Source organism: Falco cherrug, chromosome 1 (assembly GCF_023634085.1).
Source record: "Falco cherrug isolate bFalChe1 chromosome 1, bFalChe1.pri, whole genome shotgun sequence".
NCBI lineage: Eukaryota > Metazoa > Chordata > Aves > Falconiformes > Falconidae > Falco > Falco cherrug.
In genome coordinates this window covers 109,519,274-109,541,249 of record NC_073697.1, presented here as the reverse complement: position 1 = coordinate 109,541,249, position 21,976 = coordinate 109,519,274, and the positions used below count along the sequence as shown (strand labels likewise).

The 21,976-nt window shown below is 51.6% G+C and overlaps 1 protein-coding gene and 1 long non-coding RNA gene across 3 annotated transcripts in view; one reads left to right on the top strand and one right to left on the bottom strand.

Annotated features, from left to right (window-relative positions):
- Window positions 1-265: 265 nt before the first annotated feature.
- LOC114016036 (uncharacterized) lies at window positions 266-10,270 on the bottom strand. Of its 2 annotated transcripts, XR_003560298.2 has the most exons (5): window positions 9,919-10,270; window positions 7,329-7,563; window positions 5,193-5,265; window positions 4,215-4,282; window positions 266-1,203 (listed from the first exon to the last, which is right to left on the bottom strand). It is a non-coding gene; the product is annotated as an uncharacterized LOC114016036 (long non-coding RNA). The 2 variants fall into 2 exon arrangements; XR_008733573.1 differs by lacking the exons at window positions 7,329-7,563; window positions 9,919-10,270 and adding an exon at window positions 5,897-6,034.
- The window catches only part of LHFPL7 (LHFPL tetraspan subfamily member 7), a 63,954-nt gene continuing 47,710 nt past the window's right edge, over window positions 5,733-21,976 (top strand). Inside the window, exons 1-2 of the mRNA XM_055718733.1 lie at window positions 5,733-6,110; window positions 17,485-17,623. Coding sequence (XP_055574708.1) covers window positions 5,823-6,110; window positions 17,485-17,623 — 427 coding nt within the window. The 5' untranslated portion in view covers window positions 5,733-5,822. The remainder of the gene's footprint in view (window positions 6,111-17,484; window positions 17,624-21,976) is intronic.

The window sequence follows — 21,976 nt, the reverse complement described above, 5'->3', positions numbered from 1 at the left end:
GCGGCATGAGGCGGCCATGGCGGTTGAGGGCAGGAGGGCCGCGAGGAGGCGGTTTGGGGCTGCCCCGGCAGTTTGGGGACGTCCAGTGGGAGAAAGGTGACGACCCGCCCCGAGGGCGGGCGACAGCGAGCGAGGGGCAGGAGGCAGCGGCCACGGCGGGGCCGGCGAGCGCTGAGGTGCTGCGTGAAGCGCCCTGGAGACCCCCGAGACGTGGGCCCAGAATGCCCCTTGGGGCGGGGGGCTGCAGTGGGGGGCTGCAGCGGGGGGCTGACACCCCGCCACGCCTCACCGCTGTCGGGCACCAGCACGCGGTGTGCCAGGCGAGGGCCTGGGCCCTGCGGGCAAAAGCCGCCCCCCCAGCGCAGGGGACTGGGGACGTGGCGGCACGAGTCGGCACGTGCAGGTGGTGCCAGGAGCGTGGCAGGGCGCTGCCACGCCATCGCCAAGTACCTGGTCACTGTGGCGGTGTAACAGAAAACCGCGCCCGGCAGGGCGTGGGGCTGCAGCGGGTGCAGGAATGTGGAGTGTCTGATAAGTCAGATCCGTCAGCATCCGGAGTCCTGCCACAAAAATCCTCTTAATTATCCTCCCACGGCAAACCTGTTCTTTCCGCAGCTACAAAGGACATTTGTACTTGTTACACGTTGTTTACGTTGATCTCTGAGGAGCAGTACATGATACTAATGCTTTACAAATACTTTATGAAGACTATTATTATAAGTTCTGGTTTACGTACGAGGAAGCTGAGGCGTGGGGCCAGAAAGCAGCTCTCCCGGAGTCACACAGCTGCACCTGCTCCGTGCAGCAAACCGTACAGCCCTACGCCTCCGAAACTGCCGTGGACACTGGAGAGCCAGCTGGGAGCAAGGAACTCCAGCGCCGGTGAGCATGGAAGAAACACAAAACACATCCCCTTTCCTGGGCTTTGGCACTCCAGACTGGACAGGATTTAGCTTTCCAAACACACAGCGCTCAGCCCAATTCCTCTTCAAGCTCTTTTAGGCCACAACATTTCTGGGCTCGACCCCCAGGGCTTTGTCCCATGGGGCCCTGTTAGCAAAACGCCCCAAGGATCCTGAAACAAAAGCTGCAGGTGGAGCAGGGACTGCAGGAGGCGGCTGCCGTTCTTCCTCATACACACTCGTGTCATGATGGATTGACGCAGTGTCATCCCTCTGCGATGTAACTGTCCCGCTGTTGGTGCTTGAGCCATGAGAAAATTACGTAATTAATAATTGTTACATAGATTTCGGCAACATCTTTCATCCAAATGTTCCAAAGCTCTTTACACTCAGTAATTAAGACTCATAAATTGTAAATTGCATAAAAGGTATATGGGGATCTTTTCAGGGCTGAGATGAAGCCGTCTCTTGGGCAGGATTATTGCAGCTGATCAACACCCTTTAGCAACTGTATTTTCTCTTGTGATATTATTTTTGTTAACTGATGCTCTTTGATACATTTTTGTACACGTGCCCAGAGGCTGGTTTGAGGATAATGAGCTGTTATATATGTTTTTTGCATAATGAATGGAATTATTTAACTGGCACATAACCTAAGAGGCTGGTAATAGACCAAAATATTCAAAAGGTGAGCAAATTTGGAAGAAGGAGATGACTCAGTTAAGGAACACTAAATTACCATCTTCTGTCAAAAAGGTTTTCACCCCGTCCTCTACAAACATGCATAATAACTGGCAGTATAAAGAGAGCCCTAACCAGTCTGATTCTCCGTACACTGCACACGGATTTCTCTTTACTTCCATGCAACCGCCTGTGGTTGAAGGGTCTGTTTGGCAGATCAGGCTTTAGGTTTCAATCTATACGGTGGGGTTGAAGCAGGACTCAATGTATTAGAGTCCTGGTCTGCCAGGCTAAGTTGCAGTTTGTGGTAAAATTCCCAAGGGAATTTGTATTCCGGACCATCTTTCTGACCTTAAATCCTCATCTTTTTTTCTGTTGCCATGCCCTTAGATGCTGACTGATGTTGCTCCTCTGGCAGAGCAGTGGTAGAAGCAGGCGTGTTTTCTCAGGGGTTTATTTAGCTATGCCTATCTGCTTCGAGCAGAGGGGACCCTTTCACGCTGGGACACACAATCTCCCGAGACAGCACTACCAGCTGCAAGGTGACAAATGGCTGTCATCAGGAAGGCGAGGCTGTCAGAAACCTGGCCAGCTGGCAACGTGATTTTGGGGTGGGTAAATTGTAGGCACCCCCATCACACTTGATAAGGAAGACTGATGTTGCAATTAATTTTCAAACAGCAGCTCCTCATCCAACCTGTCAACGTCTTTGGGATAATTCAATTATCTTTGCATCAGGTTCTAGATAACTGATGAAACCTTACGCTACAAGTATGATTGCCATGAATTACATTTCCTGGACTGAAATCTTCTCCCCTTTTTGGGAATGTGCAGAAGGGCTGAAGCCCCAGTCCAGTTAGTCACTCAGCCTTGGACCCTGGAGATCCGCACTGGAAGCATGAGTAACGTCAAGTTCTGGAGCTTTCAACATAAAGTGACAGTTTAATTATCTGAGCAATCAGTTGAAATACGACTTCAGGACACAGGTTGGCCAACAGTAGAGAAGCTGGGGGACACCTCCCTAAATTAAAATATTCAAAGAAAAAAAAAAGCCTCACTGCATGGTGATTTTCCCCTCCCCATAGCTATAAAAATAAACAAACTTTAGTATTTGAAAAGGTCTAAACAGGATGCTCCTGTTTGGACAGAATTAATAAAGCAGAACGAGACTTTGTTGATAGCTTGGTGTCTTTGACTCAGATAATTAATCACAGGGAGCTGCTCTGCTCAGTTACAGCACTCAGAAAGTAACAAACCCTATTACAGGCCATTGCCTTTTTTCACATTTTTGAGACAGTCTATTCACTTATTTACATGTATTTACACGATGTTGGGATTCTATCTCATATATAGACTTCTCGCTACTTTGGGAATACAGTTAATAAAAACTGCATGACTATGGGCTTTAACAGCCTGGATATTACTCTGGAATCAATAATAATGTCCAAAATATATAAGGAGTCAAAGACGGCTTTGTACGCCACAAGCTTAAAAATCACGTTCTAAACATTGCCATTATCATTGTTAAAAAGTTACAGAATATAATTTCAAACAAATAATTAGGCATCTTAGATGAACTTGAAAAATACCTCCATCCAGGGAGGTGTTTAAAAGACATGTAGATGTGGCGCTTGGGGCCATGGGTCAGTGGTGGGCTTGGCCATACTGGGTAAACGGTTGGACTTGATGATCTTAAAAGTCTTTTTCAACCTAAAAAGATTCTGTGATTCTACTCCAAGCAATACAAATACAAATTACTAGGAATCCAAGAATTAATGTTGGAGAGCGGGAAAGAGGCAGCACATACATATAATGGTGCACAGCAGAATGCTGGGGAAGCTGTACAAATGAGAAGACGCAACTGAGACCATCAGAGTAGGGGTGCCCCAAAACTGCAATTGCAGCAGCTTCAATTACAGACTTGTATTTCTCTCTCTCTCTCTCTCTCTTTTTTTTTTTTTTAATAGGAAAACAAGTGTCTGCATGCACACAGAAAACTCATTGCAAATTTGGATGTGGCTGACCTCGGTTCATTAGCCTTAATGGAAACAGGAAGGTTGGTACTGGCTTCTCAACCATGCTGAGGGTTTCAAAGAAGGGAATTATCCCACGTCCCAGCCTGGCAAAAATTAACTGGTTTTATTAAGACATTGCAATCCCTCCAGGTCTCCTTCCTCTGAGCACATGCCCAAGGAGGAAGGTGTGTCCCTCTGTGCCTGGCGGCTGGGTACAAGGGGTGAGGAGTTTCTGTATGACTCTCAGTGGGTGACTGGGTGGGTTAAAACCTGAACCTTGAAGTGTAATACAGAAGAAATTGGAGGCAGCGGCTAGGGGGGAAGCCTTACACCCAGGAGAAAGAGCTGCATCAGTGACCTGCTGCTGAAGATCTGCTGGGCAGCTGAGCTCTGGGGAAGGAGCACTGAGCAGGAGCACAGACACGGGAAGCAGAAAAGCCCTCACAGCAGCTTCTGCAGCTTTTCCCCAGCCCGACCCTGCTGCAGGCTGTTCCTCACAGGAAGGAAGCCTTTTCTGCAGGGCTTTCGTGCCACTCTGGAATTATTCTGATTTACTGAAAACAAACCGGATCGTCCCTACCTCCAGACGTTACTGCCAGCGTTGTGTGGGACTCACCTCAGACGACCTTTCTCCAATTCACAGTGGTTTTCCCACATTCTTGGCCATTTATGGTGTCATAAATACTTGAATAAAACAAAGTTTAAGAAAATTAGTTTAAGACTATTTTCTGTGTTTCTCCATTTATGCTTTTTTTCCCTTTTGTTTTTCTAAATGCCTCAAAGAGTATGAGAAGTGATGCAGCACACGACAGCAGTTGGGTATTTCTGCAAACCAGGGATACGGAGAAAAGACAGGGCTGAGCGTGGCTTTGTCCCTTCAAAACTTTCCTGGAAGTTACAGGACCACAAGTCGTCTGCACAACATTTTTAAATGCTGGAAAACCACCCACCACCATGAAGCTCAAACGCTGCCCTCAGACACAACAGCAACATTTTATGCGGGACGTTTTGTCTGTGAATTCAGCTGTAAAGTGTAAATTCGGTGCCCCTCGTTTTCCTCCCCGGGCAGCCTCGGGGAGCTGCCGCCCGCCAGCAATGTGGGCGCACACCAGGAGAGGGTGCCAAGCCCCCGGCTCCCGGCTCTGCCTCCGCACGGGTTCCAGCAGGGACGCCCGGCTCCGGCAGTCCCAGAGCCGTCTGGCTGCGCCTGAACCACCGAGCAGACGCACCCCGGATCTGAAGGGAAAACTTTTTTCACCCAAAGCTGCCCAAATACCTTTAACTGTTCCAGCAGTAAGTGCCTGTAATCCGTCTGAGGACGTTAGGGCAGGATAAATGCCTTTTTTCTATATTAAATAAAGGAGCCGGCTCTTTTGGCTTGCGGCTGGTGAACGTGGGTGCCGCTCGGGGGGACAACTGAGCTGCTGGCGAGCGAGAAAACCCCCGCAAAGATCCGCGAGGCACAAGCATAAAGTACCAATTCATGGCGCAAAGCGATAGGGAGGTTTAGCAGCAATAAAACCCGGCTGATCCATGAAGTTTCCGAATGACTGTTATAAAAATTCATCTGCACTGGGAGGCGCAGCTTTTGTACCTAAAGTCAGGCCACATTCCCGGGCAGCCGCTCCGCCTCGCTCTCCGCTCTGCCTGTAACGCTCCGGAGAAACCTACGGGATTAAAGGATAAAATTAATGTTGCTCGAGCGAGCAGACCCCGAGTAAGAAACCGCCCCGAGAGGGGCCGTGGACAGGGCTGTGCGTTTTCAAATCCTCCCCCCCTCCCCCGCCGGTGACACCCGGGCTGCGCGAAATCCCCTGCAGCCCCCACTCGTGTCCCTGGTCGGGGACGCCGCAGCCGTCGGCGGCACCTGCGGGGGGCGGAGGGGGCTGTAAGAATGTCACCGATAGTGGGAATGAAATGAGGCGTGAGGGGCCGCGCCGCGGGCTGCGGCGGGCAGGGACAACGTGAAAGACCCCAACACGTGTGCGCAGGTGAGGGGGGCGCCGCTCCCCCCGCCCACCGGGGCTCCCTCCCCCGCCCGCCGCGGGTGTCGCAACCGCGCCCGGCCTCAGCCGCGCCCCGCGGGGAGCGGCAGGGGGGGGGCGGCGCGCAGGCAGCGCGCAGGCAGCGCGCAGGGGGCGCGGGCAGCGCTGCCGGCCCCGCGCCCGGCCCCGCCGGCCGCCCCGCGCCGCGGCGGCTGCGCGGCCGCGCTGCGGCGCCGCCGATGCTGTCGGTGCCGGTGCCGGTGGCGGGCGCGGGGGCGGCGCGGGGCGCGGGTTCCCTGCCCCGCCGGCGCACCATGTGCAGCGGCGTCGGCTGCTTCTGGGCGCTGCTCTCCGCCGGCCTCCTGGCCGCCTGCGCCGCCGCGTTCCTCTCCCCGGCCTGGCTGCTGCCGCCCGGCCGCGCCGCCGCCGGCTTCGGGCTGCTCTGGCGCTGCGCCGGGCCGCCCCGCGGCTGCCACGGCTCTGCCGGCCCCGGCGGCTTCGGAGACATCCCCTCCGGTTCTTGGCAGGTGAGCGCCGCCCCCCCCCCCCCCGCCGCCTCCTCCGGGCTCCCCGGCACCCCCATCACCTCCCCGGCGATCCCCTCTGCCCTTTCCTGAGCTCCCCGGCGTCCCCCCGGCACTCCCCGGCATCCCCCCTGCCCTTCCCCTGGCCCTCCGGCATCGCCCCCCGCCTGTCTTGGGCTCCCCGGCGTTGCCCCATCACCTCCCCGACATCCCCGTGACGTGCCCCGGGGCTCTCCGGCACCTTCTCCCCCACCCATCATCTCTCCCACATCCCTCGGCTCTCTGGTATCTCTCTGTCTTCCTCACCTCCCTAGGGTCCCCCTGGTCATCATCCCGGCATGCCCATTCTGACCCAGGTTCCCCAGCATCCCTTCACCCTGTCCTGTCCCAGACCTGCCATCCCTGTCCCACTCTGAGCATCCCGGGCACCCCCTGCATCTTCCATGCTGCCCTTGAGCATCCTCTGCATCCCCCCATGCTGCTCTCAGGCACCCCTTTCATACCCTGCATCCCCTCCTGTCCTGCCTCTGAGAATCCCCTCAGCACCCCTCGGGTGTCCCGTGGTCCCTGTGGGGCCACATCCCTCTTTGGGATGCTCGGTCACTCTTGGGGTGCTGTATGGAAACCTCCCGGTGCCTTTGTGCTGGTGTGGCCATCAGAGCAGCCTGAACGTGGCCGCAGTGCACCTCCCGGCTGTGGCCCTGTCAGTGCCACCCGTCTGACCCGGCCACCCCGCTGGGCCAGGGCTCCTGGCTGTGCCTCCCGCCTGGGCCTCACCTCCCTCCAGCCTGTGCGGGCGAGCTCCTGCCTGGGTGTGCGGGAGGGAATCGGGGGAGAAACGGGAGGGGTTTGGTGCTCCCCGGCGGGGCACTGAGCATCGCTTGCCAGCTAAGTTTGCTGAGCAGGAGGGAGCAGGGAGGTGGCTGAAACTGCTGCCTCTGGGACACGCGGATCCAGAAATTGAGCCTCTGGATGTGGGGCACTGTGGCCGTTCCCCTGCCCGGCCAGCCGGGGGTGATGTCCTTGCCAAGTTTTGGGATGGAGGCCAAGGCTTCCCGGCTTGTCCTGTGGGGCCTGGGGTTGCTGTGGTGTCCTGGGGTGACAAAGAGCTGTTGTCCCCGCTGGGTGTGCACGGGGACCACACAAAGCCCAGGCCAGGATCTCACTGTCTGCTTGCCCCTGCCCTTTCTTCCTCCTTTCCTTTTATTCTTAGCTTCTTACCCTGAGGCTGTTGAGTGTGATTTCTCTACAGCTGCTCAAAACAGATGAGCTTTGACTTGCTCCGGGTCACTCTGTTGCAGAAATCCCAATATGAGAGCTAAGTCCCCAAGAGGTTGTGGCTGTGCCCCGCACAATGGGTGTCAGTAGTGAATTTCTCAGCCTGCCGTGAAGCTGCACTGTTATCTCTTCCAGGACACCAGGTCTGTGTGTGATTGCCCAAATCCAGTCATGGTTCCTAAAATTGTCATTGAAGACAAATACTGTGAATTGCAAAGGAAAGAACTGGCTGCATAAAATCCTTTCTATTTATACAAAAACGTGCAAAAATGCTGTTGTTTCCATAAGCTGGCCTTTGTTCTGATATTTTTGCAAATGGTAATGCAGATAAACACTTCCAAGTAATAACAAACTTTAAAGATAAGAATGAAGCTCAGCAGTGACTCATTTAAACAAGACTCAGCTACACACAGCCTCAGCCATCTAATAGTCTCTGAAAACACTTTAGATCCAGAATATAATGTAAAGCAAAGCCTCTGAGCTCCTGAGCTTGTGCTGTGGTAGAGATGAATAATATCATGACACTGAGTGGAGCTTACAGGGGATTTTGGTGACGCATCCTTGTCACCTTTATTAATACCACCCAAATAGTTCACTAACAACAAACAGTGCAGTCTTAGGGGAAAGTGCCCCCCTACCAGCTGTCTGGCATGATGAGGATGAGAATACCTGTTGTGATGGTTGTTTGATGGGGTGGAATATGATAACGTATCCCTGACAGCTTTGCTAAGGCAGGCAACAGCTTTGGCTTTCTTGCACGAGCAGCCCTCTGAACCCACATGCCTCCGGGCTCAGGACTGAAGGAGCAATGTGCCCAAGTGCAGTGAGCCCCATCCATACGTTCAAGCAGGAGATTCTCTTTTTTTGAGAGATGGGGGAATTGTGGCACTTTTTTCTTTGCTTTCAGAACTTGTGACATTCATTTCCAATTTTCATGCAATCTTGTGGGCAGCTCCTTCTTTAAATGAAAGCCAATAGCCTAACATGGACAGGAATCTTGGAGCTTTTGAGAACAGCCACCAGCTTTGTGCTGAAGTGGCAGAGGCTGGTGAGAAGGGTGTGGAGCTGTGGCTACGGGGGCAAAGGAAGCAAAAGCTGACATGGGGCTCAGGAGCTCTTCTAGTGTGAAGCTGGTGGCACATCTGGGGGGATGCTGAGAGCACACCTGGGAGGATGCTGACAGCATGCCTGGAAAGGATGCTGATGGAACATCTGGAGAGGATGCTGAGAGCACACCTGGGGAGGATGCCCACCTGCAGCGCACAGGGGGTGGGAGCAGCCCACAGCCGGGATGTCCATCTCCGGGGAATGTTGTTCTTTTTTGTTTCCTGAAATGTGCATGCTTACCAGCTTCAAATGTTTCCCTGTGTAAATGTGCTGATTTGATGAAGGGGTGGGGGAGCCTTCAGCCCTGCAAATGATCGTTAATGCCAGTTGTGTGTTTGCACTTGGGGGATTATGTTAATCATGCTACAAATGATGCTTTGAATCACGTCTAGAGGTTAATTAACATGCCTTTCTTCTCTTAAGAGGGCCTTCATGTCTGCTTAGAGTTGCTGGCTTTTTTCTGCTTCCTTTCATAATTACTTTGCAGCTTTCTAATATCATGGGTACCTTTAATTTAACCCTGTCAATGCTCAGGCCGCTCAGGCTTTGCATCGTGCTCAGCATGATGATGTTTTTTGGTGGGGTGGAATACAATAAAATATCCCTGGTGCCTGGAGATGTTGTGGCCAGGCTGTCTTGTGCAGGCTGAAACCTTGCAGAAGCTGATAGAAACTGGGGAGGATCTGGCTGGAGCCAGGTGAGGACAGAGGATGGTGATGGTGATGCTGCCCAGGGACCACAGCCAATTTACGAGTGAGGCCCTTACACAGACCATTAGTGGACACCTTTCCATTAACAGAAAGGACGATCTGTTGTGGGAGGACTTGGAGCTGTGGGGGCTGGAGAGGAGCATCCTGAGGGGTGCAGGCACTGTGGGGAGAAGGGATTGCTTTTGGGAGGCCAGCCGGTAGAGCTGGGAAAAACAGGTGAGCTCTGAGCTCTTTTGAGCTCTGAGCTGCTTCATTGCATCTCACTACTTTTCTTTTTTTTTTTGGTGCCAGATCGCTATGTGCTTGCAAAATAGTGCTTTCTCCTGAGCTAATTTATTTTCTCTTTCAGTGGGAGCATTTGGCTCATGGGTTCCTATCTCAATACTGCATTTCGGAAGCTAGTGCTGCTTCATTTCAAATTTCTATTTTTCCATATAGTCTCCAATTATTTTCAGGCTTTGCCAAGCATGTAATCTAAAATAACAAAGAAGCTGATCAGCCCATGGTATTCAGTTAAAACCACATGGACCATTTGCCTATGAAGACAGCAATGCCCTGCTGGAGTAGAGCCCAAAATAACCCACTCAGGAAGGGGGGGGGAAGGCTTTGCACACCCCCAAGAGTTCCCTGAGTGGGTCCTCCCTGGGTTTTTGCCCATAGCAGGACTTGAAAAGATTCAGCAAAGCTTAGTGAAAATGTACAGTAAACCTGCTTACCCTTTTGTTAGAAAATGCTGAAAGGTGTCATAAATGTTCATTGCCGGTTTCTCGCCGTGTCGGTTCAGCACTGGGTGCCCAGATGGAATCTGAGGTTTGCCCATTGGGGTCAGGTTTGCGAAGGTACAGCAGCCCTGTTCCCAGTGAAAAAGCACATGGGGTGTTAGTGGAGATGGGAAGATATCTGGGAAATCTGTCACTCCTCTTTTAGCACCAGCTTTTGCACAAGGGAGAGCTGAGAGTTTTGGGAGTCCCCGGCTTGCAGTGTGACTTAAGCAGGGAACCATGTGCAAGACTGTCTCTTTTGCAGCGTCTGCTCTACCTCTAGGGTCTGTGTATCAGGCGACTGTGTTAATTTGGGATTATCAGGAAATCCTCATCCTACAAACTTCCCAAGAGAGCAGAGCCTTCCTGGCTTACTCTGTCTACCAGTCAGTTTGATTTTTAATTGCACTTACACAGCCTTGGCAAGAGGTGTAAGTGCTCAGCAATTCTTGAAATCACCATCTTCCTCTTTATGCATATTACCTTGCAGTAGCCTTTATCACCTTTCATCAGCCACCCAGAGTTTTTTAATCTACATTAACAGAACAGAAAATACCCAGTGTTGGGGAAATCTGTAATTCCTGGGCTCTGGCCCTGTGCTTCAAAGGCTGCGTAGCAAACTATAATCCAGATTCACTGACCAGTGAACTACTCACTGCTAAACTGGGTTTAAATGGGTGCAGAGACAGGACCAGCTTATGGGTGGGCCGTGGAAGGTCAAGTTGATTGAAAATACAGCCAGGCTGCTCTTGGGATTAATTCTGTCAACTCATGGAAGCTGCTTTGCTTAAAAAAATAAGCATGGAAAGACAGGTATTAGCTGTGGTGTCGCTGCTTCGGCTGCGGGGCCAGGGGCTGGGCAGCAGCTGGGGCTTAGCTGAGACATGGCCACTCATGACAGTGATGACCGGTTCATGTTGGGCTGCCTACCCATAAATCTGCTCAATAAACACTGAGTCCTGAACCCTGTACCTTGGGAAGGGCATTGCCTGGGCACATCAGAGATGTCTGGGGCTGAACATTGCATTTCCCCTTTGTAGGGCCCAGAGCAGAGTCTGGCACAAGGCGGTGGGGACACAGCAGGGACATTCTGACAGTGGGACATTCCCTCCATCCTCTAGAGGCTGCAAGTCCCACTTCCTTCAGGCTCCTCTCCACTGACTTTGTAAGGAAAAGCTAGATGGGAGAGCTGTGTGACCTGTGGAGCATTCCCTGGCCCAAGATGATGAGCCCAGCTTTGCACCAGCACTGGGAAAGGGCTTATCCCAAGGAAGGATAATAACAGAATGCGGGTAAGAAGGTCTGATCTGGTACCCAGCGACAGCGACGATGCACACTGCTTGCTGCCTAATTAAAATTTCATTAAGTTGGTTTGAATCCCTTGATGGAGGTCACAGGCACACCATTGATGTGCTAATGTCTTACTTTTTCCCATTTTTTTCTCTTTCACCACTATCCATCATCCTCTTAGATAAAGCAGTGCCATTAGGAACTGCTTTCCAGCATCCCCAGATGCAGTGGCACTGGAAGAAAGACAGCCGTAATTCATCAGACATATTATCTGTCTCTTATTTTCTCCCTAATTAAAAAAAGCCTTTTTTTTTTTTTTTTTTTTCTTGAATCAGTTCAGGCATTAACCCCTCTGGTGTTTGTGTTGAATACCGAGATTAGCTCAAAAGTAGGAAAGTTACCTGGAAGGCTGGGACTGGCCGAGCTGTATCTTGTGCGGGGGTTGCTAAATTTTGTGTGTGAGCAGCTAAATCTGGGCTGGGGAGAAGCATCCCCCTGTGCATGACGTGGTGCAGGTAGGTCCCCATCAACCAAATCCTTCATTTGAAGGAGAAGAAATGAGGACTGGAGCCTCATTGCCTCCTCTGCATCCCTGTGCTCCACCCCAAAACACCCTGGCTCCGGGGACTGTGAGATACCAGCCACCTCCCCGGCAGCATCACGCCTGGGGCTCTTTGTTACTGCTGGGCTGGTTTGGGGAGGTTGGACCTGCTCCCACCATTCCCATCAGATAACATCGGGCACTTCCCAGCACTGCTGGGCAGGGGATAGCATCTGCATGGGAGCAGGATGGAAAGGCAAGATCAAACAGGATGGAGAGCGCTCTCAGATGGCGCCGAAAGGAAGGTAATTGCCAGGGAGGAGAAGACGAGGACATGTGGGATCCTCTTCCTGGCCGTCGCTTTAATGCTGGCCAGATGGCGGATGTTTGTTTCTGGGACTTGTGTGGGGGAAATATGAACAAGCTGCGAGGCTTGATCCACCCACCCCTGCGCACACAGCGTCTCCTGCAGAGGCAGGCGCCTCTCTATTGCACCCAGGTGAATGGATATTCCTGTTTTTTACCAAGCCGTCTTGCACTTTTGCCCAAGGAGAAGGCACTGCTGCTTCAGGTGCATGGTAGCCTCACCCAGTGTCGTGTGGATAAAAGCAGGGGTTTAGGATCCAGTGCAAGACTCACATCAAGGTTTGGGAGGAGTGAAGGACCTCGCAGCCGTGTGGTGCTGGTGCCAGCAACTTGTGGGGTGCAGGGGCACACAGAGACCCCATCAGGCACTGGGGTGGAGGGAAGGCAGCCTTGCTGCTCCACCACTGCTGCCGCCCTGCAGGTAGATATCAGTCTGAGTATTTGCACTGATCCTTTCCAGCCCTCTTTACTTGCCCTCCAATAGGCAGTGGTGACTGTTCCTCCTCTACCAGGAACATCTTGAGCCATACAGCAGAGCCAGACCCAGCTGCCAACATCTGCATCCACTTCCCGGCATCAGCCCCTAGTGTGGCCTCCCGGGTCCTTGCCAGCACTGCTGCAAATCCCAAACCCCAGATCCTCACTCAGCACCTCCATCCAGCACTGATTTATTTTTTTAACAGGGTTAAAAACCCTGGCGTCCATTTGGTTTCTGCCTGTCCGGGTACAGCAAATATATGAATATTTAGTCACACAGAGCTCTCATGGGAAGGGACTACATGTAAAAAAAGAAAATGGTTAGATTAATTTTGGCCCCTCTTCTCTTACAGTTGATTTTACAGCCACTTTTTCTCCAGCTTATTTGGGGTTTTTCAGACTTTTTCTGCCTCAGACGCCCCCAGAAAGCCAGATATGTGGTGACCTTCACTTCCTTTTTCTCACTTAGCCTATGGCTTTATTTCCTAATTATTTAGAGTATTTATTTTCTGCTCCTGTTTGCAAAGATGCTTAAGCATTTGAGCAGGGCTGAGATACCCAAGGAGTCTGTAACCTTGCCTTCAGCCTACTGCTCTGGGTACCACAGGGGCCCATCCAGGATGGGAGCTGTTGTGGGTGGTCAAGTTCCAATTAATAAATTGCATTAATAAACTAATGTGCATCATGGTGTGACCCAGTGCACAGGACACGATGGCAGGAACTTTGCCAACTTGGTTTATCTCTGCCAAGCCAAAGACAGGGTACCATTTCTCAGCACTAACTCACTGGACCAGACAATTTTTTCTCCCTTTGCCCTTTTCACTTTAAACATCATGGATGCTGGCTTCAAAAGATGGGGTAACTTTGCAAATTTTTTCATTAGGGATATTAAGTGATTCTTCACAGGATGGTCATTGTGCGACATTTTAATTTTGATTATTTTGGTGAATGAAACAGCATCTACAGTAAATTTATTGCTTAGTGAATGGCATAGCCATGGCGCGTGTCAGACCTGTAAAATATTAAAATAACGGGTAGGGGATTGTTGTTAATCGGAATTTATTGCGCTACATAAAGGCATATTTACAGTCTCACCAGGGGACTATTAATTTATTTGGGGATAAACAATTAATCTCCCTGGGAGTGGGAGCAGAAAATCTGACACAGTTTTATGTCTTTTCCCAGCGTGCGAAGGCAGGATAGCTCACAGCCCCAGAATGCCGGGCTCCCTGGGGGGCCTCCACTGGCGAGGACATGAGTCTGGGGAGAGGCAGCCCACTGGGCGGGGAGGTCCTGGCCAGTTTCGTACTGGGAGCTGTGCTCTCTGCTTTGATGAATGGGCTTTTTCCTGCCCCTGCCTGAGCTGGGCTCTCACAGACGGCCTCAATGCATCCCATTTGTTTCCTCCACCTCCGCCTATTTTTGGGTTTCAGCCTTTGCATCCTGTTTCCTGCATCTTCTCCTTTCCGTGCAAGATGCAACAGGCACAAACAGGGAGGAAAGGAGGAGGTGCTGTGCAGTGGGAAGGAGAGTGTTTTAACTGCTACTGTTTGGTACCTTTGCTCCATGGACTTCTTCAAACTTAAGCTTTATTATTTTTCTTTGGAAGGAGCTGTTTGATCTGCAGGTGTGACTCCATTACAGGGCAGGAGCACTTGCGATAATTCCCAGCCAAGGCCCTGGAAAGGTTATAACAAAAGCAAAATTTCTGGTTTACAAGAGCATATCCAGTGTTTTGGCAGGTAATGCCAGCCCATTAGGGAGAGAAGTTCACACCTTGTGTTCACACAGCTCTGGCCATGGTGTACTAGCATAATGTAGGAGCCAGACTAAGACCACTGGCTTGCAGCAGGGTTTCTTGCAATCTGCCCTGAAGTCCCCCGTGCCTTTCCCTATTGCCACCTATTTTGGGGCAGCTGTGCCTCTGCCATCCCTTGTGCCCCACAGCAAAACTGCTGGGCTGTCTTACACCTTCTGCCCCCAGAGCTGTCCAGTGGTCATTCAGTGGCTCAGCATTCCTGGCCTACATGGCAGAAAATAAACCTCACCATTAACGTATGCCCTTGGCCACGTGAATTTTTAACACATTTATTCAAAATGAGATCTTAGTTCCCTTTGCCAAGGCCTGGTTGGATTTCATTGCTTTTTGGCTGCCGCTGTGCATGTCAGGGCACTGCCAGATCCAGGACCCCACAGTCTTTCTGCCACCTATATGAACCCTGCTGGCAGGACCCAAGCCAGACCCAGCTCTTCTTTCAATGTAACTTTCACCTGCACCCATCCTGTTTGTGCCTTTTTTCTCAGCACTATGTTCTGAAACATATCTTTGCACCTTTCTGTGGATATTAGCAATCTGAGTAGCTCATAGGTTGTTTCCAACAGGAGCTGTGAGATTACAGGGCATTTGCACTACCATAATTAAGAAGAACCTAGATCATTAAAAATAATATGCTTCACACAAGAGAGGAACAAGCCTGCCTCACAAGACCCCTTTCTGCTGAAAAATTCATTGCTTTAAATAATTAATGGTCCTCGCAAAGGAGGATGGTTTTGTGTGTTGCTGGGTGGAAGGTGAAATTCAGATGCTGGGCAGGGTAATCCTCTTTTTTCACGAGTCCATATTTCCTCACCATGCTGCTGCCGTGGGAGTGGTGGGGAGCAGGGCTGTGGCTGCACTCCGCACGGGGCCCTGTGCTGGGAGGGTGCCAGTGTGATGGGGTCACCCACCCCACCCCAGACCCTGTGGGTCCCTCCTGGGGTACAGACAGGGCAAGGGGCCAGCCCTCACCAGGGATGTCCTGACCTCCTATCTTTCACCCTGAGGCAGCACTTGTCTCTTCGGGTCTCAGTGGCTTGGAAGGCACCGGAGAGGAGCAGATACCTCGGCTGCCACAGTCCCTCCTGAAACAGCGTCTCCATTTCTCTCAGTAGCTGTTTGCACTGCTGTGCCTTTTACATTGCATGTCAGGAATTAATTTATTGCTGGGACAGCATTTGCATTGCTCGTGCGGTGTATAAATAGGCTATAAATAAGATGCTGATTTCCAATTACTGCATGGCACTGGGTTAAGCACTCACACCAGTGTGTCAGGGTGGTGCCCGTGCTCCCTTGGCCCATCCCTTGCCAGCACCAGCGTGTCCCTTTTTGGAGCAGTGGTACCTCCCAGGCACAACATTACAGGCAGTAGCTCTGCCACCATGGCACCAGCCAGTCCTGCTGCTAAAAAACAGCTCAGCAGTAAATAACCAGGTAGTTGTAGGGCAGTGCCAGACCCATGCTAGCTACTGGGGGATTTTTTTAGCTGTTTGGACCTCCCGTAGCCATCACATGGTAAACCCAAATCCTCTTGCCCTACTCAGCCTGCCTGCCATTTTTGCAGCTTAATTTACATTTAGCAGATTATTTACTCTTGATTTGTAACCTCTTTAGTGAGGGGGGCCAAATGGAAACATATACTGGGTTTGTTCCTATAATCATGGTTGCTCAAAAACTCATATAGGGAAAAAAAGTAAAAAAAAAAAGAAAATAGTGCATTTCTAACAAAAAACATCTCAGCAGGGCAAGAGAGCTGGACTAGGGCGGGTGGAGGTGGGACCTGAGCTCCTTAGGGCAGCTCCCACACAGGTTATGAAAATGAGGCTTGCTAGGAAAATGGGGACAAGACCTGTCTTACAGCTGTACTGCTTTAGGGAGCTAAGAGGCAGACATTACTGCAGGGTGACTCACCAAAGCCAGAAGCATTTTGTGGAATTTGCCGTGAAATAACAGGACTTGACGTTGCTGCCACAATGCTGGGACCGAGATGCCCTCATGCTATTTGAATGCTGCCATGAGCTGGGTGCTGAAGGAGAGGCATATGTCACGGGTCCCCTCACCATCCCTGGCCACACCATGCCCCTGGCTAGGCTGGCACATGTCCCTCCTGGTACAGGGACCACCTCCCTGCCAGTGCTGTCCCGTTGGTAGAGGTTGATATGTCACCTGCAACAGAGACAAAACCAGCAACAATGCAGTAATCAGGCACCCATACAAAAGAACGAGCTGTTTTGCCATAAATTAGCGTTTTTCCCGGTTTTGGATGCTGATGCAGTTTGTATCTTACAGCCAGAATATTAAATAGCAAAACTGCTTCCACCTCAGCCAGGTGAAGGTAAGTGGGACAGGCTGCAGGCTGTGCTGGCCTCCCCTTTCACTGCCCCTCTGCACTGCCAGCCCCCAGGAAAATGCTGCCCACTGGACACTCCTATAGCCTCCAGTACCCCAAAACATCATCACACAGTGTGAGCTGGGTTTAAATAACAGGCCCAAATGACCCGGTTTTGTTGTAAAAGAGGCTAAATCAAAGCCATGACTGCTGCAGCAAAAAGCTGGTGGGTCTGCTGGAGGTGAACTGGGCTAGGGCTTGGGAGCAGCCTGCTGCGTTGGTTGCTGCAATGAAACCTTTGCAGCAGCAGGTTCCCTGCTGTGGAGCATCATTGGCAAAATACCTTCTAATTGCCAGGCTTGCAGGGGTAGGCGCCATCCAGAGATACGTTTCAGCTCTCAGTGGAGGCACTGGCACGTGTCACTGGCATCTAATGGCACTTGTATTAGTGAAGTAGCCCTTCATGCATGTAATACATTTGCTGTTATCGCCATAGCCCAAATACTAACAACCCCTGGGACCAGGTGACAGGTGAACTGTGGGCTCAAGAGTTAACAGTGAATTTAAGCAATAGAAGGTGGAAGGGAAAAGGTGGGAGAAGCTGCCCATGATGGGGCACTTCAGGAGGGGGAATTTGCAGGGAGGTGTCACAGGGATGGTGGTGGTGGATCATCTTGCTGACAGCCCTGTGTGTCCTTTCAGACGAGCGCTGTGCTGTGTGCAGGCGGCTGCGCCCTGCTGGCCCTCAGCTCACTGCTGGCCATCATCGCTGTCCTGCTGCCCGGCGGAGCCTGTGAGAGGCGAGTCTGCACCCTGGCTGGCTACATGCAGACAGCAGCAGGCAAGTGATGGGGAGTTTGCTTTTTGGGGTGGAAAGATGGGGTTTCCCCAGGGTGCTGCCCAGCCATTCACAGCATCCTGGATCTCAGCAGCAAGAGGAGCTTGCAAACCCTAACACTGGGAGAGAAGCAAGTGGCCCTTTGCTTTAACAATTGCCTCCTGCATCCATCTGTATAAATTCTATTGAAAATCACCTCCACTCAAACACACAGGTCTGTGGCAGAGAGCCTGGCCTGCAGGTCCTGCTCAGACTCTTGTGTAGGGCAGGGGGCTGTGGTGAGTGGTGGAGACCAGGCTGCCTGCTGGCAGGGTGCTGCTGCACTGCTTTGAGTCTAGTAGCTGCCTCCTGTGAAGTTTGCAGTCCCATTTGGGCCATCTATGCAGTTAAACCCCTGGAAGGACTTCCTTGTCTGAACTCTACACCCAAGACAGGCTGTTGCCCAGCCTGTCCTGCATCTCTCCCTGGCCTCCCCAGGCAGCCCTCTCGATGCTGCATTCACTTATATTTCCATTGCAATTGCTTATACTTCTGCCTTGGAGAAGTGCTAATGCAGAGGAGAGAAGGCTGGCATCTGGGGAAGGTCCATCCTCATGCTGCCCTCCCTGTGGAGGGACAAACCCCACCCGAGACTGGTCTCCACTGCAGGAAGCTGCGTCTTTGGGAGCTAAGTGTTGGACCAAACTACCCCAACTGGACACGAGCCATGACAGGAGATTAAACCACCCATTCATGTCTGTGCCCGAGAATAAACTCCTTTCCTTAGAGAAATCCTTAGGGCCAGCCAGGCTTCGTTATCTGCCTGGCAGCATTCAAGCGGCTTTTGGGGGAAATCCTGTTACATGCTGTCCTCGCCAGGGCTCATCCCGTGGGAGCTGATTTAGGAACAGATGGAGGGGCCTGGCCCATTAGCCACAGCTGCTCCAGCTCAGCCAGGCTGTGGGTCCACAGAGGCAGATGCTCGTGCCTGTGCCCTGTCACTAGTGACTGGTGCTTCACTTGGAGGCCACAATTCAGAGAGTCCCCTCACCCCTTTAAGTTGGCTGGTGGCTGGAGCCAGCGGCTCCCCTGGGTGCAGGACAGAGGATGGAGGAGTCCCATGCCAGCAGGTCTCAGCCCTCGCCCAGGGATGGCATGGGTCACGGGGAGGTGGCTTAGGGTGGCCTTGCAGGTGATCTCCAATGCAGGGGATAACTGGGATGGAAAGGGGTAACCCCACGTTACCTTTGCCCAGAGGGGTGGCACACCCTTGCTGCATCTGGCCCTGCAATGAGAGACAAGCAGGTACAAAGCAAGGGATTCGGAAGAGTCCCTGGAAAGGAAACCAACTGTGGCAGATAAATACAAATGAGGCACTCCGAGGGGTTTTGGTAATATTGAACAGGCTGTAAATAAACTGTAGACTCTAAGCGTTATTGACAAATGAAAATTTACTGGATACATTCGAGCAAGCTAATGGGTTGCTTTAAACCCTGGTGGTGCCTTGCTAAGCATTTTGTATTGCGCTTTTTAATTTTAGTTCACTGTGGATTAATTCCCATTCAGAGGCAGGCAGCCCTGAGTCAACAGAATTAAATCGTTTAATGTATTTGGATTCAGAAATGCTGTCCCCCCATAATTTCTCTCGCTGTTCCCCCTCTCCCCTCCCCAGGAGGAAGCTCTTCATTAGAAGTCAGCTGCAGCTAGGTGGCCATGAGAAAAACACCTCCCCAAAAATCACATTATCTCACAGAGAAAAGCAGGGTTTTTAAGGTAGATTAATTTATATGGGAGAGAATGAAAGCAGAGCAAGCCCATGAGGTTTGGTAGAGCAACTTTCTGATGGGGGGAGCAGGCAGCTCTGCCAGAGGAACCCCTATATAAAACCATGAGATGCCAGCAGAGCAGTGGGAGGGAGGAGAGGGGCTATGTTTCTCCCAAACCCCAGGTTTCCCTGAAGCACAACAGGTTTCACAGGCACCTTCCCTCTGCCTGTCCTGACATTTTTCCCCCTGCAGTCTCAGTTTTCCTCCCATTTTCCTATCCCACAAAAACAACTCAAGGTATTTTGCAGAGCACCAAATGTGTGAGTAAATAAACTTAATGCATTAAAACATTGAATCAGGCAATTTCCTAATAAAGAGCCAGGTGTATTAAGCCAGGAGCACAAAACATGCCATGAAGTGCATGAGCAGAGGCACTGGTAGAGCCAGCATCAGCCCCCATGGGCTCTGCACTGTATCAGACAGATGCCCCGAGCCACACTCACCTAAATCCAGGTGCAGATGCCAAGCTGAACCAAACAAGAATCAACTCTGAGAGCAGCCCCACAGCAAGGGGCAGTCAGGCTCAAGCTATGTCTTTAACACTTTCCCACTATTTTTTTAGAGATCCAAGTTGTGCCTTTTCTAGCCTTCCAGGAAGGAAGATAGAAACCTCACGCAGATAAAGCAGAGCATTAACTGCAGATGCAGACATGCTATCAGGGTTCAGAGCTGGGCTAATTGCCACCATACGTTGAACACATGATTCCTGATAGCCTGGCATCCACCCCTTAGAAAAAAAAACCCAACATATCCACATAAATGACAACAGGATGATCCCTAATGAAAAAGTAAATGAGCATCAGAGCAACAGGGAGAGGGGGAAGGATAAAAGACAGAACATTTACTCAGCCCTCACACCCTACGAGCAGAGTCAAAGCTGCCCCTAAGAGATTAGAGGCTCACTCCCTAAGCATGGTGCTAGCTTGCTAAATTTAAATTTCTGCTCTGATACCTCCTCCCAGACCTGCACAGCAGCACCTCCAAAGAGGCTGGAGTAACGAAGCTGGCCCCATTTATGGGTGGGTCAGTGGGGCAGCCTCAGCCCCCGGCTGCAGCCCACTGCTGCTGATGGAGAGAGGCCCTGAGGCTAACCCCAGGGACAGGGAGTGCAAATGGGTGCACAGCTGAAATCCTGCCAACAGTCAGTTTTCAGCAAAAGCCTCTTTGTTGGTATTTTAAAAATAGGAGTTAATTCCAGGGAGAAATGTCTGGTGCTGTAAGAGAAGGGCAGGGGATGTTCTCCAGGGCTGGCTGTGCCTATACAACCTCTCTGGTGGCTTCCAGGTGCTGTGCCAGGGGCCTGTGGTTTATAGCTGGACATTACTGAACGAGGGTAGAATCAGATGAGATATTAGGAAGAAATTCTTTACTGTGAGGGTGGTGAGGCACTGGCACAGGTTGCCCAGATAAGTTGTGGATGCCTCATCCCTGGCAGCGTTCAAGGCCAAGTTGGAGACAGGGCTTTGAGCAGCCTGGTCTAGTGGCAGGTGTCCCTGCCTGTGGCAGGGGGGCTGGAACTAGGTGATCTTTAAGGTCCCTTCCAACCCAAACCATTCTATGATTCCATGATTTCAGTTTATCTCTGCAAAGCTCTCAGTTTTTGCATGACCGCCAGTGGCGAAGCTGCTGGAAGGAGCATGGGGCCATCAGTGTCTCAGGCACCAGCTTCACCCGTGGGCACCCGTTGGTGATGCCGTGAGGAGCCCCAAGGCTCCGCTCTGAGCCGTCACAGCCCTCATGGTCCCCAGCAGCATCACTGCATTAGAGGAGTGTCCTGAAGGCCGGGGGTGCCAAAAGCCAAAGCAGCCTCTGCTAGGTTTCCAGCATGGACCATGTCTGCTCCCTGGCCCAAGGAGCATCTGCGCTCCCATGGGAATGGCCTTTCCAGAAGAGTGAGGCTCGCTACTGGTGGAAGCTGAGATTGAAGTTGAAGCTGAGTAAACTCCATCAAACAGCAAATCCAGGCAGCTTTCTGCTTTTGGGGCTTGTGGGACTAAAGGAAGGATTATGGGTCTGCTGTTGGATTAAGCTGCTGGCAACCATGCTCTGGCACCAAAGCGGATTGCATCTGCTGTTAGGAAAAGCAACAAGTCTTTGTAGACAGGCAGCAGGGACTAGCAGCCTCCCTCCACAGCTCTTTTTGCTACCATAAAAGCCTCAATAAAAACCAGGATTGTGTTGCTTGTTGGAAGCTTTTCACCATGTGCTTTTCCTTTGTTGGTGATTGGTGGCTGATCCATTGGTGGTTGGATCCATTGGTAACTGGATGCACCCCCAGCCACCCCACAGCTGTGGATCCTCTGCCTGGTCTCTGAGACATGTCTGCGAAGCAGCCTCACAGGAGGAGGATGCAGAGCTTTGCACCTCATTGAGGGCACAGGCACAGTCAAGCATGAGGGAAGCCTTCGGGGAGAGTTTTGCTTTCACCCCACACTGCTCTCTGTCTAATCCTACCACCATCAACTCACTCCTCAAGACAAAGCCAGTGCTGAGGGCACATGATCCTGACCTGCCTGTGCCTTTCCAAGGTTTCTTTGGTTTCTTTTTGGTT